This window comes from Acanthochromis polyacanthus, chromosome 12 (assembly GCF_021347895.1).
Source record: "Acanthochromis polyacanthus isolate Apoly-LR-REF ecotype Palm Island chromosome 12, KAUST_Apoly_ChrSc, whole genome shotgun sequence".
Lineage (NCBI taxonomy): Eukaryota > Metazoa > Chordata > Actinopteri > Pomacentridae > Acanthochromis > Acanthochromis polyacanthus.
The window spans coordinates 34,055,173-34,079,930 of record NC_067124.1 but is presented as its reverse complement, the minus strand read 5'-3'; the positions used below and the strand labels follow the sequence as shown (position 1 = coordinate 34,079,930).

The 24,758-nt window shown below is 40.7% G+C and overlaps 2 protein-coding genes across 3 annotated transcripts; both read right to left on the bottom strand.

The window, feature by feature from the left end:
• Positions 1–965: 965 nt before the first annotated feature.
• skap2 (src kinase associated phosphoprotein 2) lies at positions 966–15,562 on the bottom strand. Of its 2 annotated transcripts, none has more exons than XM_022194494.2 (12): positions 15,423–15,562; positions 13,299–13,404; positions 13,133–13,158; positions 12,800–12,901; positions 10,345–10,425; positions 9,924–10,007; positions 9,645–9,769; positions 9,242–9,305; positions 8,985–9,101; positions 6,197–6,271; positions 4,210–4,322; positions 966–1,341 (listed from the first exon to the last, which is right to left on the bottom strand). In XM_022194494.2, the coding sequence occupies exons 1-12, from the start codon at positions 15,460–15,462 to the stop codon at positions 1,249–1,251; spliced, it is 1,026 nt and encodes a 341-aa protein (XP_022050186.2). In that variant the 5' UTR covers positions 15,463–15,562; the 3' UTR covers positions 966–1,248. The 2 variants fall into 2 exon arrangements, with proteins under 2 accessions (XP_022050186.2, XP_022050187.2); XM_022194495.2 differs by having other exon boundaries at positions 12,800–12,898.
• A 4,185-nt stretch (positions 15,563–19,747) lies between these two features.
• hoxa2b (homeobox A2b) lies at positions 19,748–21,660 on the bottom strand. Its single transcript, XM_022194496.2, has 2 exons — positions 21,119–21,660; positions 19,748–20,643 (listed from the first exon to the last, which is right to left on the bottom strand). The coding sequence occupies exons 1-2, from the start codon at positions 21,633–21,635 to the stop codon at positions 19,967–19,969; spliced, it is 1,194 nt and encodes a 397-aa protein (XP_022050188.2). The 5' UTR covers positions 21,636–21,660; the 3' UTR covers positions 19,748–19,966.
• Between the last annotated feature and the right edge of the window lie 3,098 nt (positions 21,661–24,758).

Here is a 24,758-nt window from a genome sequence, read left to right as displayed (position 1 = left end):
CTTTATCGCTGCATTATACCGTAAAGAGCAGGATTTATGTTGACTTTGAATGTCACCCAGAGGACAAGAGGACTGGCTCATCACTCAACGGGAACAAAACAGAGAGACAGGAGCAAGGAAGAGAAAAAAATGGAAGGGAAAAAGGAGAAAAAAAGATATAGTGAGTTATTGGTTAATAAATGCATTTTTCCTTCCCATTTTCTCCCAACCTTGAAAAACCCTTGACAAGGCCACTTTTGGCTGTATTCAACCGAAAACGAGAGAATCACCCCGGAATGTTAAAAGTGTTTCAGTGAAGAGATTGTAAAAAGAAATGTACAGTATGTATGTAACCTCAGCGGGATGTGCCCAGCTAACGCCACCTCGCCTGCTGTCAAACAGCCCCTCGGAGGGCAATAAGCATCGCTGCTATCTGTGGCTGTCTTATTAGTGCACCTCAGCCGTTTCACTCAGGCATCCAGCGCAACCAACCATCTGCCACGCCACGATCCTCTGCCCAGCAAAGTCTCCCAGGTGCCGTAAAAAAATAAATAAATAAGAAAGTGTCCCTTTGAAGCTTTGGAACAGAAAGTGCTGACCAGATGACTGATCTCAATTTTTAAAATAAATAAACAGAATTTTAACCTTCCAACTAGGAGGTTATGCACATACATTTATGGAGTGTACACATATTGTAAAATAATAATCAGGCTGAAATATCAATGCAGACATAAATGCACTTATATCTTTTGTGTAGGCAGGTTAAAGATCTCTTCCAACCATCACACAGGTTTTTGAATTAATTTCTTCCTCATGTTTCATGTTAACTGTCGTTGTCAGATAGGTCTTTAAACACAATGTCAAGATTTGCGTTCCTTCACCATCTTTGTCTCAGAGGTCATGTCTGACCTTTGAAGAGTCTCTATTGCCACCTTGTGGTTCAACCAGCAGGTTAAACAATAAAAAAATGGCTCTCATCCAACATATATGCTCAAATCTTTATTAATTTTGCTATATGCAAAAATCTAATTTGCCAAAAGCAATGTATGAAATGATGGAGTGTAAAAAAAAAAAAAAAAAGTACCTTGAATAGAAAATAAATACTAACAAGCAGTGCAAAGTGCAGATATTCTGGAAAAATACTCATAAATGTGCTACAGTTATAGCATTAGCCTCTTCAAACGACTACAGGAGGGATTCCAGTTGTAAAGTCTGAACTTAACAAGCAAGTGAAATGATAAACTTTGCAGCTATGAGGTCTGGGTGTGTTTACAGAGCATACAGCTCCATCAGGTACTCTTTGGGAACAATACCTACAGTTCCATTCTTCTCTCCGACCCACCAGCCGAAGCTCTGGTACTCCTGAAAGCATAAGAAGCAGAGACATGGGGGGAATAATGAGAATTATCAGTAATAATCAGCGGAGCAAACGCCACTTTCTTTGCCACAACTATCTGTTTCCCATCCACTTGACAACCTTTCTCGTCCCACCTCTCTACCTGATGTCAGTTTTGAGATTGTGCACACTTCCCCTTTCACTCCAACACAAAACCTCCTCAGTGTGCACGCAGCACATCGCGCGTAAATCTGTCACAGCCTGACAAGTAATAGCTCCAAATGGCTGTCAGCATGCTGAGATGTGAGGAAGACACCGTGAGAGACGGGAGATCTGAGACAAGAAGAGAACAACCCTCTCTGAGGCTGCAGGAAGACAGCCTGACCTCACATCAAAGTCTTCCCGGGACGTGAATCAGCCCGTTTCGAACCTGGGCAATGTTTCGAATCCAAGCCAGAATTCAAGGACAGGGAGGGGAAGCACATCTGCGTCCGGTTATTCCCAAGACAGAGTAATGGATGTAAGCGATCATATATTAGTAATAGACGAAGGAAGATTGCAATATCAATAGCGAGGGGTAACATTGGCAGTTGTGTGGTGATGGGCCATCCATCACATCGCATAAAGACGGGGTTTGACTTACTGTCGGTGTCACATAGTCCAGATGATACGACTACAGCGCAAAAGTCATTAAAACATCACAGTTATTAACAGCAGATTAAACCTCCTGTGTACATAGCTACAAGAAACAAACAGAAAATGTCACATCAGTTTTAATAAACACGTCATATGATGAAAATGGCATTTCGTCACAAGCCCCTGGAGGGAAATGCAGCGGTCTGACATGAGAGGTGTGTGAGAGGGTGTGTGTGTGTGTGTGTGTGTGTGTGTGTGTGTGTGCGCATTACGACTTCCTGAAGCAGCCCTTTGAAAACAGCAACACCTCATTGTGTAGTTGGCCAGCTGACAAATAAGTCATGCTTGAGCGAGCGCCGGACACAACATGAGAACACGTATACGGAGCTGTGGATGACTAATGACACCACACACTGTGACAACACCAATGCAAATGCCCAAAAGCTGGCGAGAGAAACTGTCCTGCAAGTTTTTGTACGTCTACCGAATCAAAGGGTGCAGAAAACAAGACTGTAAAAGATGTCATTAAGTCAAATTTTACATTTTTGGATTAGTTTACTTGCAACATGGGTTGTGTGAAGGGGACTGTGGGGGGTTTAGTGCAGCATATCCGGTCACTCTCCCTCAGTGAGGCCTTACAATCAGCACCAAGGTCCTGACTGGGGGGTCTCACAGCTGTAACACTCTGGCTATTTCTGTGCTGTGGAATGGGGGAGGGATGCACGGAAGAGGGAGAAAGGAGAATTGGTGGTGGAGGAGGGAGTGATGGAGGAGGAGGAAGGGGGAAGGAGTCGGCTGTCCCTTTAGCTGCAGCTGGCTGCTGCAGTCCAGACAGGTTTTATGGTCATTGCCCTCGCAGCGGGCCACAACCCCCAACACCAAGGTTTCAGCCTAATGGCACTCCCAGTCTAAGTGAAAGGGCAACTTGATTCTTGGGCTCTTTTTTCCACACACCAAGGAGGAGTAATAAACGGGCATTTGGTCAATGAGTATTGATAGGTCTGTCTGCTTTTGTGCATTTGTGGCCTTCCATTAGTGCTGAAAGAACAGCGGAGTGATTGGTCCACAGAAAATTGGGATAATTTGCTCTTCTGTGATGTCATTTATACAACAAAAACACCAAAAAGTAGCTGGTTTCAGTCCGATAAATGTGAAAAGGTGCTGCTTTTTCTACTAAATCGTTTTCACATGAAAGAAAACAATCCTGAAAGTTCAGTTTTTAATATTGTAATTACCCCTATACAGAAAATATAAGAGAATTTTCTACCTGCGAATAATCTACTGCACACATGAGGACAGCAGTAACATGTTTCTTTGCTTTTACATGCCACTAGATGGCAGACTTGAATTTGAAAAGGGACCTTGCCAATTCCAACCTTATGTCTCAGTTGACTCCATGCTCCATAGAAACCAAACCAGACAGGAAATATAGCCTGTCTAGATGGAGCACAATTCACACTTTTTTTTATTTATACATGCTCATGTTAAAGTATAAAATTCCACTACTCATTTTCTGTCTGATGCTCCAAAAAAAAAAAAAAAGAAAAAAAAACTTGTTAAAAGCATGACAACAAAATCCAATTCTGCGTTCATGTGAACCAGTTAAGTACAAAAGGGCTCCTGTTTAGTTACATAATAAAGCCAAAGAACGGCCCCTCAGTTCTCCCACCCAGGCCTAGCTGACAAGCCTCGGAAATTGTGCGTCCACTACATGTCCTCACCTGTTCTGAATAGAGTGGTGGACTCAGCCTGGGTTTCCTGAGAACACACATTCCTATTTGCCGAGGTGAGAGAGACGTCTAAGAGGTGTGTGGGCTGAGGGCCGCTCACCGCCTGGCATGGCAGCAGCGACAGCGCGCTGAAACAGTCCAGATGGAAGTGATGGAATGGCGCCGTGTGCCAGCTAAGCCCGGCCTCCGCCAACAGCACTAAAACAGTTTCCGTTGTGACACAACTAATCCCCGTCAGAGTGCCAGAGAAAGAGCCTAGCCCAGTCTGCCTCTTACCATCAGCCGTCCACCTCCAGGCGGTGGGCCAGGCGCTGCCAGTAAAGGGGTCTGAATAGTCAGTTCCTCTGAGGGCCTAGAAATAACTCACTTTTGGTGGTCTTAAACCAGCGTAACCGCTCCGACTGCAAACCCCTTCTCAAGCTTTAGCATTACACTTTGGGTTTGGGCTAATCCTGGTTTCACGGTGCATCAAGAAAACACTCAACAAGAGACAAATCAACATTTTCTCCAGGGTTCCCCTCACCATACCTTGCTCAGAATGTAGATGGCATCTCCACGTTTGAAGGACAGCTCGTCTGGGTGGTCCGCTATGCAGTCCCATAAGCCCTGGTAGAAGTTCTGGTAGTCTGTGCTCTTATCAGCTGGATGGAGAAAACAGGAAAGGAGGTGATAATGGATTATGTGTTTTATTTTATACTGTGAGAAATAATTTTCCATCTACAGTTGTGGTGCAGCAGTGATTGTCAGTATGGAGCAAAACCAACAGGAGGCAGTGGAGAGCCTGCAGCTGAATCTGAAGGCATCATGAACCCAGGAAGACACATGCTGTGTCCCAGTTCCACACTAAATGCTAAATCCAAGCAGGTTTTGAGTAGAGCTGAATGATTGCATTGCAATTTTTCTAACAAATATTGCAATTTGCAATGTAATTTAAAAAAAACAAAAAAAACAAGTCCATTTGTATTCTGTCATAGATTTGAGTCATATGGAACATTTCACACTAACCATCAAAATATTCAAATTCAGGGTTCAGAATTTAAAGATATGAACTGCTTTTAACATGTATTTATTATTATTTTTTAAATGGCAAAGGAGATAGAACAAATGTCACCAAAGTTGTGAATGTGACAAATAAAGTAATAATAATACTAAAAAATAAAGTAACTCCAATAAGGCATCAATAGAGCTTTGTCATTCATGGTTCAGAAGCAGCATCTAAGTATTGAACATTCTACACACCAGTTAAATTAATAATAATAAAAAACAAACCCTTAGGTCAGACATGCTGCATAATGTATATTCGGAATTGCAGGCCTTGCGATTTGCTAATTGCATTGTTTCAAACTGCTACTGATGCAGAAAGGAAATTGGATAAGCTTGGCACGGATGGAAAAAAATTAAACAGAGGTTTAGCAGTAAACACGTCGAGAAAGACCTCAGAAAACGAACAAAGAAAAACGCCTAATATGAGCACACTGTGAGAAAAAAAAATCTGTAAAAAATGTGTCAAAATCTGGAAAATAAATAACAATTTTTGTAAAAGAAAATCTATGAAATGCTGTGACTCTTACAAACTGTGAAAATAACCACATATATCAATAAAATAATAATGTTTTTAGCTGATTTAAGTACTAGTTTTTGACAAGGACATTCTGTATCATTTTGGCCTGTCAAGATGTAAATTAATACTTTTTTCTGTGATTTTACTAGATTTTATCCTTAATTTACCAAACCAGGGAAAATTATTTGCCATTTTCAAGCCCTACTGTGAAACCTTTTTTTTTCCCAAATGAGAGGAAATAATATTTTTTGTTGATTTAAATACAGTAACAAATAATGTCATTTTTACAATCAAATATTGTAAAGAGCAAAATACCATTTACAAAAACACAGACAACTGATTGACATCATTTCAATTTTGGCCAGTTTTTTAAGGAATTAACACTTATTTTTGTGATTTTACTAGTGATTATTTGTAATTTAACATAAGGAAGATGTGTAAAATCATTGTAAATACAGGTACAATTTGTTGAAAACCATCTTTTTTTTTACAGTGTAGAAGTATATTATAAATGTTAGTATATAGTATACCGTTAGCATGTAGTCTTGGCAGTTTGTGTTTTCATCTCTCTACTAATTTATTCATCTAAAGTGCTGCCATTTAGAGTCTGCTGGTGACCCTCGGTGCTTGTTAACCACAAGAGTCTTCACATAGGTACACGAGATATACACAAGATATTTGTGCTCTTGCAAAAGTACAACATGCTGCTTATCGTAAAAAGGAAGTTGGCCAATTTTGTCCAAGTTATTTCCAGTGTTGTGCTAACTTTCAGTTGTACACACGAACTTCCTCTGCTAATGTCACTTCTTCTAAAGTGTGAGCTCAGAAGAGACAGAATTATCATTTGTTAATCCATCTTCTTCTTCCTTAGGTGTCTGCAGTAAAAGCTAGCTTCTAATTCACTAAATACACTAGTCAGTCTTGAAACCAGACACAAATGTCAGTGCTGTGTACCTGGAGCAGGGAGAGCTGGTTTGCTTGCTGGCTCAACTTTTGGAGGAGGTTTTACTGGAGAGGGCACGTCCTCCTCTGGAGAAATAGAAAAGACAATATTGACAAGTTAGTTGATACAGAGATTTAACCAATAACAGAAAATTAAAACATATCAAAGACTTATCTGCAATTTGTTTATGATCTGAAGGACGCCTGAGACTTAAAGTCATGAAAAAAAAAAAAAACCACGTTTTACACACGTGGACAAAATTGTTGGTACCCCTCAGTTAAAGAAGGAAAAACCCACAATTCTCACTGAAATCACTTGAAACTCACAAAAGTAACAATAAATAAAAAGTTATTGAAAATTAAATAATCAAAATCAGCCATCACTTTTGAATTGTTGATTAACATAATTATTTAAAAAAACAAACTAATGAAATAGGGCTGGACAAAAATGATGGTACCCATAACTTAATATTTTGTTGCACAACCTTTTGAGGCAATCACTGCAATTAAACGATTTCTGTATTTGTCAATGAGCGTTCTGCAGCTGTCAACAGGTATTTTGGCCCACTCCTCATGAGCAAACAGCTCCAGTTGTCTCAGGTTTGATGGGTGTCTTCTCCAAATGGCATGTTTCAGCTCCTTCCACATATGTTCAATGGGATTCAGATCTGGGCTCATAGAAGGCCACTTTAGAATAGTCCAACGCTTTTCTCTCAGCCATTCTTGGGTGTTTTTGGCTGTGTGTTTTGGATCGTTGTCCTGTTGGAAGACCCATGACCTGCGACTGAGACCAAGCTTTCTGACACGAGGCAGCACATTTCTCTCCAGAATGCCTTGATAGTCTTCAGATTTCATCGTACCTTGCACACTTTCAAGACACCCTGTGCCAGATGCAGCAAAGCAGCCCCAAAACATTACTGAGCCTCCTCCATGTTTCACCGTAGGGACAGTGTTCTTTTCTTCGTATGCTTGGTTTTTGAGTCTATGAACATAGAGTTGATGTGCCTTACCAAAAAGCTCCAGTTTGGTCTCATCTGTCCAAAGGACATTCTCCCAGAAGCTTTGTGGCTTGTCAACATGCATTTTTGGAAATTCCAGTCTGGCTTTTTTATGAGTTTTTTTCAGCAGTGGTGTCCTCCTTGGTCGTCTCCCATGAAGTCCACTTTGGCTCAAACAACGACGAATGGTGCGATCTGACACTGATGTACCTTGGCCTTGGAGTTCACCTTTAATTTCTTTGGAGGTTGCTTTGGGCTCTTTGGATACAATTCGAACGATCCGTCTCTTCAATTTGTCATCAATTTTCCTCTTGCGGCCACGTCCAGGGAGGTTGGCTACTGTCCCGTGGGTCTTGAACTTCTGAATAATATGAGCCACTGTTGTCACAGGAACTTCAAGCTGTTTAGAGATGGTCTTATAGCCTTTACCTTTAAGATGTTTGTCTATAATTTTTTTTCAGATGTCCTGAGACAATTCTCTCCTTCGCTTTCTGTTGTCCATGTTCAGTGTGGTACACACCTTTTCACCAAACAGCAGGGTGACTACTTGTCTCCCTTTAAATAGGCAGACTGACTGATTATGAGTTTGGAAACACCTGTGATGTCAATTAAATGACACACCTGAGTTAATCATGTCACTCTGGTCAAATAGTTTTCAATCTTTTATAGAGGTACCATCATTTTTGTCCAGGCCTGTTTCATTAGTTTGTTTTTTTAAATAATTATGTTAATCAACAATTCAAAAGTAATGGCTGTTTTTGATTATTTAATTTTCAATAAATTTTTATTTATTGTTACTTTTGTGAGTTTCAAGTGATTTCAGTGAGAATTGTGGGTTTTTCCTTCTTTAACTGAGGGGTACCAACAATTTTGTCCACGTGTGTACATCTCCATTAACTGAGAGGCTGCCATGAAAGAAGAAATTCTTCCCCTAGAAGCAGCACATTGAGGTTTGCTGCTGATCACATGAACAAGAAAATGCCTTCTGGAGGAAAGTTCTGTGGTCAGGTGAAACAAAAATGTAGTCATTTGGCCACAATGACCAGAAATATATTTGGAGGAGAGAAGGCAATTCCTTGAACCCCAAGAACACCAAACCTATTGTCAAGCATGGTGGTGGCAGTATTATGCTCTGGGGCTGTTTTGGTGCCAGTAAAACCAGGGCATTACACAAAGCAAATTGAACAATGAAGGAGGATTATAACCTCCACACTCATCAGGACACCTAAAATAATCAGTCAAGATATTGGATTTTGGATGCAGTTGGGTGTTTCATGAAGACAGTGACCCCAAACATACATCAAAAGTGGTGAAGAGATGGCTAAATCAAGCCAGAATTAAGAATTTAGACTGGTTTTCCCAAAGTCCTGACTTTAAACCCGTCAAGAACTTGTAGACGGTAATAAAAAAAAAAGGAAGTCTGTGCCAGAAAGCTTAAGTTTAACTGTACCAATTGTGTCAAAAGAAGGTCAAAGATACAACTAGAAGCTTGCCAGAATCTTATGGACAACTACAGAAAGCGCCTAACTGAGGTGAAAATGGCCATTTAACCAAATAATAGCATTGCTGTATGTAGATTTCTGACCCAGCACATCTTGTCATAATACCAGAAGACCTATAACAAATCTATGAAAGAACCCAAAATGCATGCTTGTTTTCTGTGACTAAGATAAATGTGTTTCAGTGATTCCAGTTCTCGCAGTCATTGGAAACTCAAGACTGCCAAAATATAAGTGGTCTCTGTAAGTGTATGCAAACCTCTTGTTCACAACTGTACATATTAATCAGCTGTGTGATCAGACCTGGGAGCTCTTCGTAGATGTCCTCATCGATCGGTCCGGCCTCATCATCAGCGCGTCCAATATCATCGTACATCTCCTGTTCCTCCTCCTCTTCTTCTGGGATGATGCCTGTCATATCTACAAACGGGAACACAATGGTCATGCGAACACTCAGTAAACGCTGAATTTTGGTGATATTTGCTGGTATATTAAGACGAAAAGCAGTGGCATTATAGAGCATCATAAAGTGTTCTCATGATTGGAAAAGCTGTACAAACCTCTCAGAACAAAGTCTATCTGTTTCACCCATTCCTCCGCCTCTTTCACTGATGACGCACAAAACTGTGATGAAAGAGGCGAGAAATGAAAACTGCAGTCAGTGCAATAACATCTACATATATTAATTACCATAAGCAAATAATGCTGCATTTATGCATAGTAAAATGTTCCGCATGGAAGAGCCTGGATGTTAGGAACGCTCATTTACGCATTTTAAATATGCGTGGCAGGTTGAGCCATTGCAAAGGCGGCAGTGTCAAGGGAATGAAAAGGTTTAGATTTAGTGAAGTGCATGTACACACGTTCCGTGCCAGGTTTTAAACATGGCACCTCTCAAGTGCACGTTTGTTTTTCAATTTAGGAAGCAAAATTAGCGAGAAAACCACTGGAAGACACTCGTACCTGGTAGATTCGCTTGTCCGGAGCCGAAATTTCAAAGCAACAGTCTTTCTTGGAGTCTTTCCGTAAGGTGCTGTTCATTTTGACAGTGTAGCCGTCGATATTGAACTCGCCCTTCTGCTGTTTGTCTGTTTAGAGACAATTATATTATCATTATCAATGGTTCAGAAATAACAAGTGCAAAGGCGCTGTCAAAAGCTGGGAAGTAATCCACCTGGCTAGGTTTTCTCAGACAGTACTGATGGAAAATTGGGATGAAACGAGCAAAACAAACAGAGTTACCTTTCTCGCTGCCATAATAGTAGAAAGTATGATGGCTCAGAGCACACCATCTCTTCTGCCACTCGGTGCCAAAAAAGCTGTGATCTGTAGAGGAAAAACAACAAACAGACATGTAGAAGAGATCTTGTGATATATTTGGAGAGCTATTAGAGGCTAAAAATGCTGGCGCTGGACTGCACTGCTTACTTTAGGACATTATTTGCAGTGTCTGGCCAACGGTTTTGCAATTTTGGATGTTATTTTCATATCATGTGAGCTCATCTGTGCAGCTGTAATTTCTAGACTCTTATTTCTGATCACATAAGTCCAAACACTGTACTAGCATATTTTTGAGCGCTTACTTATTTCAGTGTCTAGGCGACCTCTCCTCTTGCCTCCAGAAAACCCCATGTAAATAGTATTTAATGAAAAGAGCACCAACCCTTTCTTCGTTTCTCAAGGTATCCTGCTTTGAAAACATACGGCAGATCCTGAGCTGCTACAGGTGGCAACTGCTGGGCACCTGGACAAAGAGTTAAAGAAATACAAAGAGATAAGATATTACTATTCCCAAAGGAAATTCTTTTGACATTTTCCTCAGAAAAAACACATTTAGATAACATGACAAATGCAGTGCCTAGTAAAAATCAATAAAATATATGGGTGGTCTTCGGTTTACGATGTCCTCAGCCTACGGCGTTTTGTCGTTACGTTGGAACCGATTACGTGGAACCAGTTGGCGAGTGTAAAACCAGGGCAACATATTCTGTTCTCTTCTTGTAAAGTGAATCATACATGCGTGAAAGTCATTGGTATTCATGACTTTTCTGAAGAACACACTCAGTCGGCTTTGTTTACATTTTCGCCAGATTTCCAACTTACGGCAAAAATCAACTTATGTCGCGCAGTAGGAACAGAACTACGATGTAAGTCGAGGACCCCCTGTACACTACCGTTCAAAAGTCACCCAGACAATTTCATGTTTTCCAACTCACATTTTTACTTATGTACTAACAGAATTGCACAAGGGTTTTCTAATCATCAATTAGCATTTTGACACCTTTAGCTAACACAATGTAGCATTAGAACACAGGAGTGATGGTTGCTGGAAATGTTCCTCTGTACTCCTATGGAGATATTCCATTAAAAATCAGTTGTTTCCAGCTAGAATAGTCATTTACCACATTGACAATGTCTAGACTGGACTTCTGATTCATTCAATGTCATCTTCATTGAAAAAACTGCTTTTCTTTCAAAAATAAGGACATTTCTAAGTGACTCCAAACTTTTGAACAGTAGTGAAAGTATGATACATTACTGAAAATAAAAATAAGCTAAAATAATACAGGAATAGAAAAAAAAATGCTAGCAATGATACTAAAGTAGTGAAGTATCACACATGATAATAAAATATCTACAAGTATTTGAAATATGAAACATGAGTTAAAAAATAAATAACACTTTGCACATGAAAGTGGAACATTGCACCAGAAAAATGAAATATTTCAATTATGGCTAAAACAAACTTCAAAGGGTTCTCTGAACTCATCAATGTTAAAATAACAACAACAAAACAGTTTTGAAAACATTTAACAGACTTCACAATCACACATTTGTTTTAGGGCTGCACGAATTTTCCTATTTAGCATCAACACTGCGATGTTTGTACATGCAAATACCTCAAACGACTTTTTGTTTGCACTTTGGTACTAAAATAAAAAAAACACTGAAGTGAAAGCAGTGCTGTCTTTATGTGAACGCGAAAGGGCTATGAAAATGTAAGAATCATGATAAACATGCTAACCGTGTTCTCAGTATTTGTGCAGATAATTGTGACTTTTTTTATTTTGGTTGTAATTGTGCAGCCTTAGGTGGTGGTATGAAAATATTCTGGCTACAGAAAGGATGGTGTTGATCAAAACCAGGAACATTTCCTTGCATAATAGCAGGAAACACAACTAATTTGTTTGGACATTTTAGCACCACAAAGCTCTGTGTGATGCTCTGAGGCAAAAAAAAAAAAAACTATTTTGAATGCCTTTGCCACTTTAACACCATATAAACAAAGTTCCAAACAGCTTATTTTTATGTCAGTTGTTATTTTCCATGCAGATGCACTTCCCTACGAGTGATCAATCCTTCTCAAATAGAGTTATACAAATCATCTGGTAAATATTCCTGTATTTTATCATATCTCCAGCAGAAAAACTGATCATCAAAATGTCGGTTTTGTCAATATAGTGCAGCCCTACATTGGTTAGTTTAAACTGAGAGCAGAAGCCACTTTGACTCCACTAAACAATGTTTAACTTCTCAGTGGAGGAGGTTCCCCCTTGCAGCGTGCAACTTCAATGCAAATGTTCAAATGCTGTGTCAAAGTTGCTTTGTGTGAAAGAGCAGCCATAAAACTGGCAGCTGCTTACAGCCCATAAACCCCCCATCTCCTAATCACCATTTCACAAGGATTTCCCTGATAGTCTATTTTTTTTTAAAAAAAGGCAAATGCAAAAATCTCGCCTAGATTGCCTCGATGGAGCACAGTGGACTAAAGCTACCGTATACTGGAGAATGTTTTCTCTTTCTCACAAGACTACAGCCGTGGCAGTAATTTTCAGTCCCCAGGCTGCAGGCTGAGAGCAATAAAGCATGCTCTGGCTGTCAAAGGGGTGGGGTGAGGGAGGTGGTGGGAGTAGCAGTTGTGCCCCCAAATTGCTTCCCAAGTATGTTGCCAAGTTACAGTTGGAATGTCTCCCTCTTTGTGCCACTCAAAGTCACTTTCTTGGAGGAGCAGACGCCGAGGTTTGTATATTTTCATGACAGGCTTCGGAGCGTTAATCCGCAGCTTGCAAGCAGTTAGCGAGTCAGCTCCGGACGTCTGCTGAGTGTTTCTGGCTTACCTTCGCAGGTCTCCTCATCCTTGTCAGTGCGCTCCGACTGCAGCGACCCTCCGTCATTGTTGCTGTCAATTTCCTCCTCGTCATCCGAGTCGTCTCCGCCTACTGGAGCAAACACAGGGAGATGTGTAGCAACAGTAATGCAGGGTTTTCCAGCCTGTTGTGTGTATCTACGAGGGGGGTTTTCCCTTTCTGCACTGTTTGGGGAAGTTTAAAATGCTAAACGATTCAGTGTTTTGCAGGAAAAAGCAAGCATTCTACTAAAAAGCCCTATTTTTTGTGCATCTACTACATTCATCAGCCTCAGTTTTTAAAATGGTTCAACAAAAGACTTACTTTTTTCCTTGAAATCTTGTGGGAAACTGTGGGGGGGAGACGGCAAATAGACGTTAGCAGCTTTAAAAATATTGCATCAGCGAAAGGAATGTAAATATTAAGTGACACATTTGTAACCAAACTTCAAAACAGGAAATGTCTGACTTATTGGTGCACACAGACGTACCCTTGTTTGACCTCCCTGATCCGTTTGATGAAGGTCTCCCTCTTCTCTTTCGCCTTCTTGCTCAAGTTTTCGCCTTTCAAGCCATCGTTGAGGAAATGTTCAAGATCTGAATGAAAATATGAGGTGGAAACATCCATACGGAGTGAGATACTGAGGGGGATGTGTTTACTTGACAGGGAAGTCTATGAACAGATGTAGATTTCAGAGGAGAGGCAGGGAATATAGCCTCATCAATATGTAGAATAGGTGGATTCGTCCTCCCATCGTAAAAATATTAAAGTTATAGTAGAATGGTACAGCAGTTTGAAAAGCAGCTTCAACATCAGTTCACTGTGCCTCAGCTGGAGCTGCATCAATAAATCGATTAATTGTCAATTATCACATTAATCACCAAGTATTTTGATAACTGATTAATCGGTTTGAGCAACTTTTAATAACAAAACTTTGAAAATCTCTGATTCCAGCTGCTTCAAAATGAGTATTTTTTTGGTTTCTTTCTTCCTCTATGACAGTAAATTGGGGTTTTTTTTCTGAACAAAACAACTCATTTGTCATCTTGAGCTTCCGTAAACACTGACAGATATTTTTTTTTACCATTTTCTGACATTTTGCACAAGGAGAAACTATCTGATTAATCGAGAACACGATCAATGCGTAAATCAACAACAAAAATACTCATTGGTTGAAACCCTACTGTTAATTTGTTTATATATTGAGTAAAGCTGCAACAATTAGTCAATTAATCAATTAGTTGGCAGGTACAAAACTAAATGTCAAAATTGCCTGATAGCAGCGTGAATATTATCTGACTTATTTCCTCCTCTATGACAGTAAATTTAATATTTTTGCATTTTGTTGTGGACAAAACAAAAAATCTTAGGCTTTGGCAGATATTGATCAACATTTTTCCCCATTTTCTGATGTTTTATAGACCAAAACAACTAATCAGTTATTCACTCTTCAATGAAAATCATTAGCTGCAGGACGAGCCTGAATTTTATGTTTTCTTTTTCATAAATCAAGACATTTCCAAGCAGAAATTGATGCAGAAAAGGGACAAATTTGTGCAAACAAATCCAACAGAATGCAGGAAATGAAGTGTTTGATGCTTTATATCCCCCAGGGGGCCAGACCTCTGTTTAACATCAGGACCTGAGCCGCCACAGGTGGGGACTGCTGGAAAAAGGCTTAAGGAAACCTGTTGAAGAAACAGCTCCAAGTGTTCACTCTAATCAGTGTTGAAAGATGTTGCATCAATGTTGCAGAAGCCATTCAAAGCTTTAGTCAGTTGTAAAAGTCAAAATAAGGAGAGAAAAAACTGTTTTTATAACTAGGAACATGTCCAATTTGGCTATTTAATGCAAAACTTAGCTATTGTATATTTGTTTTAGGGTTCTGCGATGCATGAAAGTAACTGAACATATTAAGCTACAACTTTTTTGCTGCTTGGTACACAAATAAATCTGCCATGGAAGTGAAAGTGTGTGTTCTATTTATTCGAATGTGAAAGTGCAATAGAATTACTTTTGTCTCCAGATCTATCAAAATGATCTGTATGACAGAAAAAGTTTGCGTTGACCAAAAACAGGTACTTTGTCAGCATTTCCTTGCAGTTGTTCCCACCATATGGAGGCAACACAATGAATTAGCTTGGCCATATAAATCGGCACTTAAAAGCGCCAAAGTGCAAAAAAAATTAGTTAAAAGTCACCGAAAGCGACAAACTACTTCAGATTCTGGTGTTATACCAGATGAAAATGACTCCAAATGATCTTTAAAATGAGGTATTTGATGCTGGGAGCCCAGACCCCTGCTGACTGTGCCCCCTGACTGCTGAAATGACATCTACGCGCCTGAAACATGGCCGAGCATCTGTGGCGACCCTCCTACATGTCAACATGTCAACACAACAGCAGCCTGGACGCTCACTGTTTGCTCCATATGAATGAAATCCCAGCCCGATGTAAGTATTCTGCTGACAAGCCACTGACAGAAACTTCACCCATGTCGAGTGTGTGGTTCCTCTTTTACCAAACGCTCTGGACTTTAGTGACACAAGCCTTCAAAACAACACGGAAACCAAACAAAACGCACAAACAAACATTCATGTGTCGGTGTTTTTACCTGAAATGAGCGCAGTTAACTCCTCGGGAATGGCGCGCATTGTCAGGAAATGTGTCGTCTGAAGCGATGGACCGTCCAGCAGGGGAACAACAAACTTTTACATGATACGGAAGCAGCCCGGGGCTCAGAGATACGGAAGTTAATCTGCTAATTATTTACCAGTGACCCGTTGAGTTCCCCTGCAGGACAAACCTGCGCAGTGTTCAGTTCAGCATCCTGCCCTGACGTTTATGACTCTTTATTTTTCTCTTTTGACTGCCACTGAAGACTTGATGCTTTAATGGCGTCTTTACGCAATAATAAAGTCCAAGCCGCGCTCCGTGATCATATTTTTGATTGATTCCAGATAATATTTCTCTGGCACTTAAGTCTCTGCGCGCTGTGAGTGACTCAGTGGACACATTATTGGTGTCTTTTTTTTTACAGTGATGCAAGCACTTTGAGTTTATGAATATGTCAACATTGTAAATCTAAACAGGGAGTTATTAATAGTCGAGGAGCCAATTATATAACAGTGTTCTGGGTGTTCCTGTGCCAGCTCTTTTACGCACCAGTTTATTCCTAAATTTATTTAACTTTTTCCATCCTGTCTGATACATCTCTTTACATGAAGCCTTGAGCCTCCTGGTGTATTTAAGGAGACAAAAAGGGGCCTTCTGTCATATTGTTTATAAAGCTGTCAGTCATTTATTAGGCATCTTTTGACAGGCAGCATCACCCAATCCAGCTTGAAAGACTGCGCCTTTGAACTGTGGAGCCTGTTGTGGAGAAATGAGACAGAAATGTCATTGCAGCTCTGGCAGGGCCTTTGTGAGGAGTTTCAGGTTTGACTGTAGCTGCAGGTGTTGGAGAGCGTTTGTCCGTGCTGCCAGATATTAATCTTTGTAGAAATGCTTCAGGTTCTTAGCAGAGAGGGAAATGTGTGTCCAAAGATACATAATACACCATGCAGGCCTTTTTCTGCTCCTTTTGCAGAATCATAAAGAAAAACTGTGCACTATGTGTCTGGTTCTTGAAGTTAGAATGATGTGAATTCAAATCTGATCTAAAAATTAAACTTCAGATCACATTGTGCAGTTTCACAGTTCTTTAGTCTCTCAAGTCACAATGCAGAATTAAACCTTATTCTACTGTTCCATTGTTCTTTCTACAAACAGTTTCTCATGTCCCCTTTTGTTTAGTCATATTAGAATCTCATGAAAAGCTGTGCACCATGCAGATGTTTCATGTTCTTGCAGTTAACATTGTGATATAAAGTCAAATCCCTGTTTTAATGCAAAAGTAAGCCTTAAATTATACTGTCTTCTAACTACAGACAATTTTAATGTTATTTCTGGTTTAGCCTCATCAGTTGAAAAACTGTGCACCATGCAGATGTTTCTACTTCTTAAAGTTACCATACTGTGATAGAAAATCTAATACTTTGCATCTTAATGCAGAATAAACCTTAGACTGTATTCTTCTGCTCCATGGTTCTTCCTGCAGACAGTTTCTAGTGTCGTTTCTTGTTTAGTCTCATCAGAATCATATGAAAAGCTGTGCATCGTGCAGATGTTTCTGCTTCTTGAGGTTATTATATTATGATCTTAAAGCCAAATCTGGTGTCTTAATCAAAATCGAAGCTCAGATCCTATTCTACTGTTCCATGTTTTTTTTTTTTCCTGCAAACAGTTTCTGGTGTTGTTTCTTGTTTAGCCTCATCAAAATCATATGGAAAAACTGTGCAGTGGTCAGATGCTACTGGGTCTTGAGGTTATAATACTGTGACAGAAAATGTAACCCCTCACTGAATGCAAGACTAAACCATAGATCTTATTGTCCTGTTCCACAGTTCTTCCTGCAAACAATTTCTAACGTTGTTTCTTTATCAATATCATCATGTGAAAAACTGTCGCATCGAGATGTTACTGTTTCTTGAGGTTATTATAATGTGATCCACAATCATATCCCTTACTCCTTAGTGCAAAATTAGGCCTCAGATCCTATTCTACTGTTCCACCGTTCTTCCTGCAAACAGTTTTGCTTCTGTTTTAGCCTCACATTTGGAAAACTGTGCACAGTGCAGATGTTTGCGGGTCTTGAGGTTATAATAATGTGACATAAAATGTAATCCTACTAGTCTTTCTAACAGTTTCTAGCATCGCTTCTTGTTTAGCCGCATCTGACCAGCCAGTGCATTCTTTGAGAGCCACAAATGCTCTGCGGTCATTCAAAACCTGACCCCCTCCTGACCCGGCACTAGTTCCTCCCAGCTTGGAGAGCAGCGGAGAGCCAGCTTGACCTCCGACCCCTGTGTGGTTCTCTGTGTGTGTTTAAGTGTGTGTGTTTGCCTCTGTGTGTGCTTGTGGGAGGGATCCACTGGCACAGTGTTGGATCTAGTTTCCCATAAAGCTTCATCTACTTGCCTGTCACCTCTAAAAACACCTTCTCTTCACCGGTTCCTGAACATTTAATCAGTATATTGGTTTGCAATCTGTATGTTGAGGATGCTGCAAAGTTACTCACACAGTAAAACATTGTGCAGCAAGTTAATCTAATTCCTAATGCAGCTGGAATTAGCATACGGCATATATGAATATATATTATAGCATATGGTTTAGACCCTTTTTTGGCTCGTATTCACCAGCTGAACAAACAGCTATTAACTGTATTTTTACAGATTTTTTCTATAGCATGCAGTCAGTTGGATCACTCACTATTTTACAGGCATTAATAGATGTTTTTTATGATAAATTTTAGTATTTTTTAAGCTCCTATTCCCAACTGGGGCACCAAACAACAGTTTATTACTTGTTTACATAGTTGCACGCTCACTTTTTTCCATGCAGTGATGTCAGATGCTTTTGTCTTAACGTTGTTCGTGTTCTGTCCTGTCATAGTCTTGGATTAGTTTTGGGTTAGAAATGCAGTTTAATTCCACTATATACCTCAAAAGTGGAGCCTGTATGGCAATAACGTTGACTTGGGAGAAGAGCAGGAATTAAAATGCAGCAGATTTTTACTGCGTTTTATCAGTTTGTGGTAGAAAATTAACAGCCAGGCTTCAGCAGGGGGAAATGTTGGGTATTTTTTCTTAATATTAAACATAAGAGGAGGTGGATTTGTGGTTAATTCGTCTTTTAAGCACCGTAATGCTGATGCAGTGTGATCCTAGTAGCAAACAGGAACCTCAGTGGCTCCAACAGCACACCACAGTCTGACTGCTTTAGTGTCTCCTGCTACACTCCATCAGCTTTGTTTCCGAATTATGCACAATTTGCAATCACTTTTTTCTGCAGAAACAGCAGTTTAACACTTCAGTTCACATTTTTTATTTTTGCTCTGAGGCTCTAAGCCCAGCAGTGCAGCTCTGACTCCAGGCTGCAGCAGAAATCCTGAGCCTGTACCGCCTGCAGACTCTGTTCAGAATAATTAATCAGTGTGACTGTTAATCTCCTGGAATAGTGGCGTTTCATCAGGCATTTTCCCCCTGAACATTAAATAATGTAACATAAAAAACAGCTGCTGTTGCACTGCGTCTCAGTGAGCGTGGAGTCGAGGATCAACTGGTCGGTTTGAAAAATTCCTTCAGCAGCAAATGAAACCAGTTTGATGCAGATTTATCTCAAATTCATAACGATTTACTATAAATGAAAAGGAGCAAATACGCGAATCCATCTTGCTATCTGACTGATATCTGCATATGCACGGTCGATTTTTTACCTCATCCAATAGCAAATTAATTAATAAATTATCCAAATTTACGCATCGATTTGGAGACGGTGTTTTACGCGCAGCTTTAAGAGAATAAAACATTATTTTAAATCATATAAAGTTTGGGGAAACAACAATGGAGCGAGATTCTTAATTCCAAGAGATTGCATTACGTTGCGAATCAGGCTATAAACAAGCACCCTCAGTCCTGTGAGTTTTATAGGCAATAAAATTTAATTAGAAAGCCAGGAAAAGTCATAGCTTTTGGCCTGGGACTCCTAGCAGGCAATTCTCACTGCAAATTTACTTTTTCTGGGTTTAAACATGCAGAGGCAATGAATCTTTCTCCACTCCCTTTTTCTTTTTTTTTGTCCTGGTAGCACAAGGAAAAGACTCCCAGCTAAGCCAAGGAAATAAAAAGTAGGTCAGAGAATTACATATTTGTAATTTTTTCGTGTTTGTAGTTCTATATTTAGTGCATCCTTTTGATATTTATTTTAAATAGGAAATATCCTTTGGCTCCACTGATAACTCATGTGTTTATGTCTCACAGGCTAAAACATATTTTTAAATAAATGATGCATCAATAAGCTATAAACTTGCTTATTGTGGAATAAGACAATAGCAGCTGATTGCAATCAATGTAAAGTTTTATTTCAAGAAAAATACTGTGCTCAATTATAGTCCAAATCCATACAAAAATAAATGTCCTCTAGCAGCCTATACTGGAATCAACAGTCCACATATATAGGCAAAAAAAATTTCTTCTCGGCTTTAACTTACCTTATTTATGAGATCTATTTTAAAATTTTTGAGACCAAAACACGAGTGTGAGCTCAAAATCAAACATTTCAATAGCTCAGGTTCTGCAGGTCGATTGTGGTGAGTGTTTCTGCAAAAAGGTCGAAAGTTTCGCAGGATAAAGGCAGAGGACTTTGTGTGGAGTCGGACAAGCTCGGTGAGAAAGAGGACGAGGAGGAGAAAAGTTGGAAATCCTGCAAAGAGAGGCCCGAGGAATGATCATTGTCCGGGCCTATTGTTGGCACGCACATCGCAGCTGTGGGTGTCGGGTTCGGAAAATGTTTCAGATTTTTCTCATTGCTGCTCAAAGGGGCAACAGTCGGACTTTGATTCTCCCCATTGTGCGCGTTCTGACACGGCTGTGAAGTCAAGGTATTCTGGTGGAAATACCTCTCCCTCTCCAGCAGCGCGCCGCCGTCCTGCTGCTCCAGCTCCTCGTCCTCCTCCGGCCCGTCGTCCGCACACGCGTACTTCCCCTCGCTGTCCCGGTTCTCCTTGCTGTGCGTCTGCCTCTTGTGCTTCATCCGCCTGTTCTGAAACCACACTTTCACCTGCTTCTCCGTTAAATCCAGCAGCGCCGCTATCTCCACTCGCCTGGGTCTGCACAGGTATTTGTTAAAATGAAACTCCTTCTCCAGCTCCAGAAGTTGGGTGTTGGTGTACGCAGTCCTCAGCCTCCTGGATGCGCCTCCGCCGCTCCCTCCGCTCTCTGGCGTCTCAGGTGAACCTAAAAACATAAAGCAAATATTAGTTTTTTAAAGGATGGCGATGAGAAATAAAACACAGTTGTGTGTTGGGGGACAAAAATAAGCTCTGTGGGGTGAAACTCGTGGCGAGCAGGCGAGCGAGGAAGCAGGAAAAGCACCGGGAGTGGGAAGATTTATGGGCCCCAGGCAGAATATGATGGGTCTGCGTGGACAGGACAGGACGAAGGGTGAAGATTAATGAACATGCCAGCTGCTGGCCCGTGTAAGAATAATCTATCACTCTCCATTACTGTCAAACATTAACACTCTTACACTGCATCACAAGTCAGTGCGTTACTTGATGAGATTAAGCATGCTTAAATCAAAATCCTATCCTGGCTTAAAGGGACGCCCACGCTGCTCAAGGCCCCGGGATGCAGCTCCTTGCAGAGGGGGAATCCTCAGACAATGAGGAGCCTTTTTTGTGCATGGAGGTTATTAATCATCATGTCTTGCCTTGAGGGGAGAAGTAGAGTGGAGAGGAGTCAGCCGTTGTCGCGGGAGCAGAAGAAGAAGAAGAAGAGGAAGAAGAAGGAGCAGCAGCGGAAGAAGAAGTCTGGTTCCTCTTGATGCTTTTCTTCTCCTTCATCCACGGGTACTCCGGGGGCAGGGATGCAGCCTGCAGCGGGCTGCAGCCTTTCAGAGGCTGCTTGGAGCGGCTGTGGCGTGGGTGGACGCTCGGGTTCAGGCCGGGGATGGTGTGCTCAAAAGGAGGAGGAATCAGTGTCGACTGTGAAAGCGCTGAGCCCTTGATTGATGAACTTTGAAATGCATCACCGACAGGGTTAGTGAAAGATGTCAGGCACTCAGCGAGCGACGGCTGGCTGTTGATGAAACCACTTTCTCGCCCAAATTCGTAATTCATCTCCTCCGCGCTTGTCTCGAAAGCTCGCTGATTCTGAGTTGATTCAGAAGGAAGGAAGGGGGGGAGGAGGGAGGAAATAATAAAAATTAATAAGCAGTTTATTTTCATAAACTACTTAACCGGTTATGGTCGTATGGAGACCTCTATGCTATAAACTATTGCTTTCATGAGGACATGGTCGGAATTAGACCGTGCTGCTTGTCACATGATTGCATCTGCCCAATGACAATTTGGGGTTTTTATCAAAAGAAGCCACTGTCCCCTGTGATTGATCGAGAAAGTCTGAGGGGTAACGCCTCATTCCGGGGGTAGGGGTTGCTTTATTTACACGGGTTTTTTTTCTGGGTCAGTTTGTTCACCGCTGCCCACCTCCCTACCTCTCCACTCCCCCCTTGAAAATGCACCCGAAAGTCTTCTCTTTGCGCGTCCACGCAGCTCGTCGTGGCACGAGGGAGCGCGTTTCCTCTAAGTGCATTTATTTCCGTGGCACTGCGCTCCACAAATCATCTCTGCTGCCACATTTGTGTCTCATAACGCGGCCACCCGAGGCGTTAATCTTCAGACTCTTCTTTCAGGATTTTTCAGACGCAAACACCACCCCTCCCCCCGCATGTATACACAGAAAAAGATGAATTTATGAAGGATTCAAGCGAAATTTTGTATTGATATCATTTTAGGGCGATTTAATCTAAGCTGTCCGCTGTATTATGCTTTTTAGTTTTATAGGAATCGTGGTGGGAAAACAATATTTTGTGTCCATATAAGAAGGCAGCTGGCTTATTTAACGGGCATTTGTCACCATTTTTACAGTTTATAGCTCCCTGCCTCGCATCCAATTTCATTTAGTTTATTTCACCTATAGGGATATTGTTGACCCAAGCCAACATCCATACACTTCAGCATTATTGGTTGTAGCATAGCGGAGAGCAGAGAATGATTTGCCACTGCAGTGTGAGGCTTTAGGAAAGGTGGGGATCTGATGGCTGTTTATTGCTCGCGCTCTAAACAAAGAGCCCTGGTAGCCTGTGTGTGATCAATCTTTCTCGCCAAAAGGTCTGACAGCTCCCTGCCCATAAGAACACATTTAAACCATCTAACACTCCCTTTAGATCATATATGGCTACGAAGAGGAAGACAGACTCTCTGTAGGGCTGCAGGGCGAGGTTTTGAATCGAGAAATGTCGGGATTTTCTCTTGTGGACGCACGACCTTTACGCACAAAGCTTTTGACACAATCATTTGGTAATAAAAAAAATCCAGGCAAAGACGAAGCACCATGGCTTTTATTTTATTTTTTGTTGTTTTTCGATTTGCAAAAAGGACCATACTGGCACTGATAAAGAGAAACACAAGAAGAGAGGACTGGATTTTGGTATAGAAACGAACGGAGCAGCTTTTTCATAGGAGCAATTGTTTGCTGAGGTGAGTGGGTGTTGGCATTCAGCAGAAATCCCATTCACTGCCATACCTTTCTCTCTGCCACACACCCAGGAGAAGAAGTCTTTCTCTGGCCTGCTTTGAAATAACACATCTTTACGCTTAAAATGCTTAATTTTCTTCAGATTATGCTACATTTTGGCTTATTTTTGTCGTTCAGTTTGTAAAAATGCATCCTAAATGTGCAGGTCTTGTCAAAATATTTAATGTTCTTGCTTATAATTTAAGACCACAAAAAGACAGAACATAAAGAATATTTTCTTGACATGAAATGGATTTAACCATTTGTTGTATTTTAAATTAATTGAACTCCATGTATCCATCGCTCGTGTAAATAATTATCTAAGCTAACCACATTATTTCATTCTTTTCAGTACACAAAATTGAGCGAAATTTAGTCTGTAAATCTTTTTAAAGCGCTTCTACTTGTACTTAAATCGACTCAGGTGTGAAAACAGAACAAAGAAGGAACAAAGAACCTCCTTCAGAGAAATAACCCCCCAGAATATTAGGTGTAATTCGATATGAACACACCGCACGCTGCTTGGAGACTGGAACATTTTTCATTCATTTCCAACCGAATTTTGATTTATGTTCTTCGCTCAGAGATTAAACGACAAGAAGCTATTTTCCCCCCTTTTTTGCTGCCTGTTCTGAACGAATGGAGACGACAAGACGACGTCTGGATGAGCTGTGAGCATGAGTGGCACGTTTCCCGTCTGTTCTGCAACGACGAAGGGACATCTGGGAGGCAAGCAGGCCGAACCAGCGAGCACTGACGGCGTGTTTCAAGACAGAATATTTCAGTCACGATACCGGGACTGCTGTTATTTTTGATTTAGTGAATGTGATCCAAAAAAATTGACCAGATTAAACAATAAATGACTGAACAATTACAGAGTGTGTATCTGATTTTTACGTGCGTAAAAATGCAGCGTCTAGGAGATACATAATCACGGTGAAGTGACATTATATTTAGAAATAATTTAATGAAATAATGTAGGCGTTTATTGCATCATGTTTGCTGCATTATAGCATGTATCACATTATATTCTCCCCGAGGGGTTGAAAAAAAATGGAGAAGAAAAAATACAAGGGTAGCCTGAATTCAAGACGCATTTTGGTGAGTCTGGAAAATAGATTTAGCGTCGTGTGTGTGTGTGTGTGTGTGTGTGTGTGTGTGTGTGTGTGTGTGTGTGTGTGTGTGTGTGTGTGTGTGTGTGTGTGTGTGTGTGTGTGTGTGTGTGTGTGTGTGTTTTCCGCGAGACAAAGCAGTGTTCACGATAGGATTTTCACATTACTGTTTTATTTATTGAGCCGCCTGGATTCATGGGAAGATTTGACAGATACTTCAGGCGCATTATGGGCCCGCAAATCAAACAGTTTTGCAAGTAAACATGTGCAGAAATATCGTTAAAAAAAAAACCCCTAACAGGTACGGTCATTTTTTTCTCCTGCCAGTCAGAAAATCAATTCTGGAGAGAGGAATAAATGACATGCATGAACAGAAGTCTTCATGGTGACGGATAAGGCTCATGTTTGAACGAGTAAGAGAACATCCACCTCCCCAACCTCAGTTTTAATACACAATCAGCCTGTCTGTCTCTCAGTTCTTTTGAATTCAAGTCTCTCAGTTGCTCTGTAAGTGAAATCAAAAGCAAAATGTGCATGAATGAGGTTTTAGAGGAGATTTGAAAGCAGCAGCATCCTTGCAAATTGATTTGTATTTGATTTAAAGAAAAAAATGCAAGAAAACGTGTTGGTGGGTCTAAATATCAATGAAAGCAGCATGAA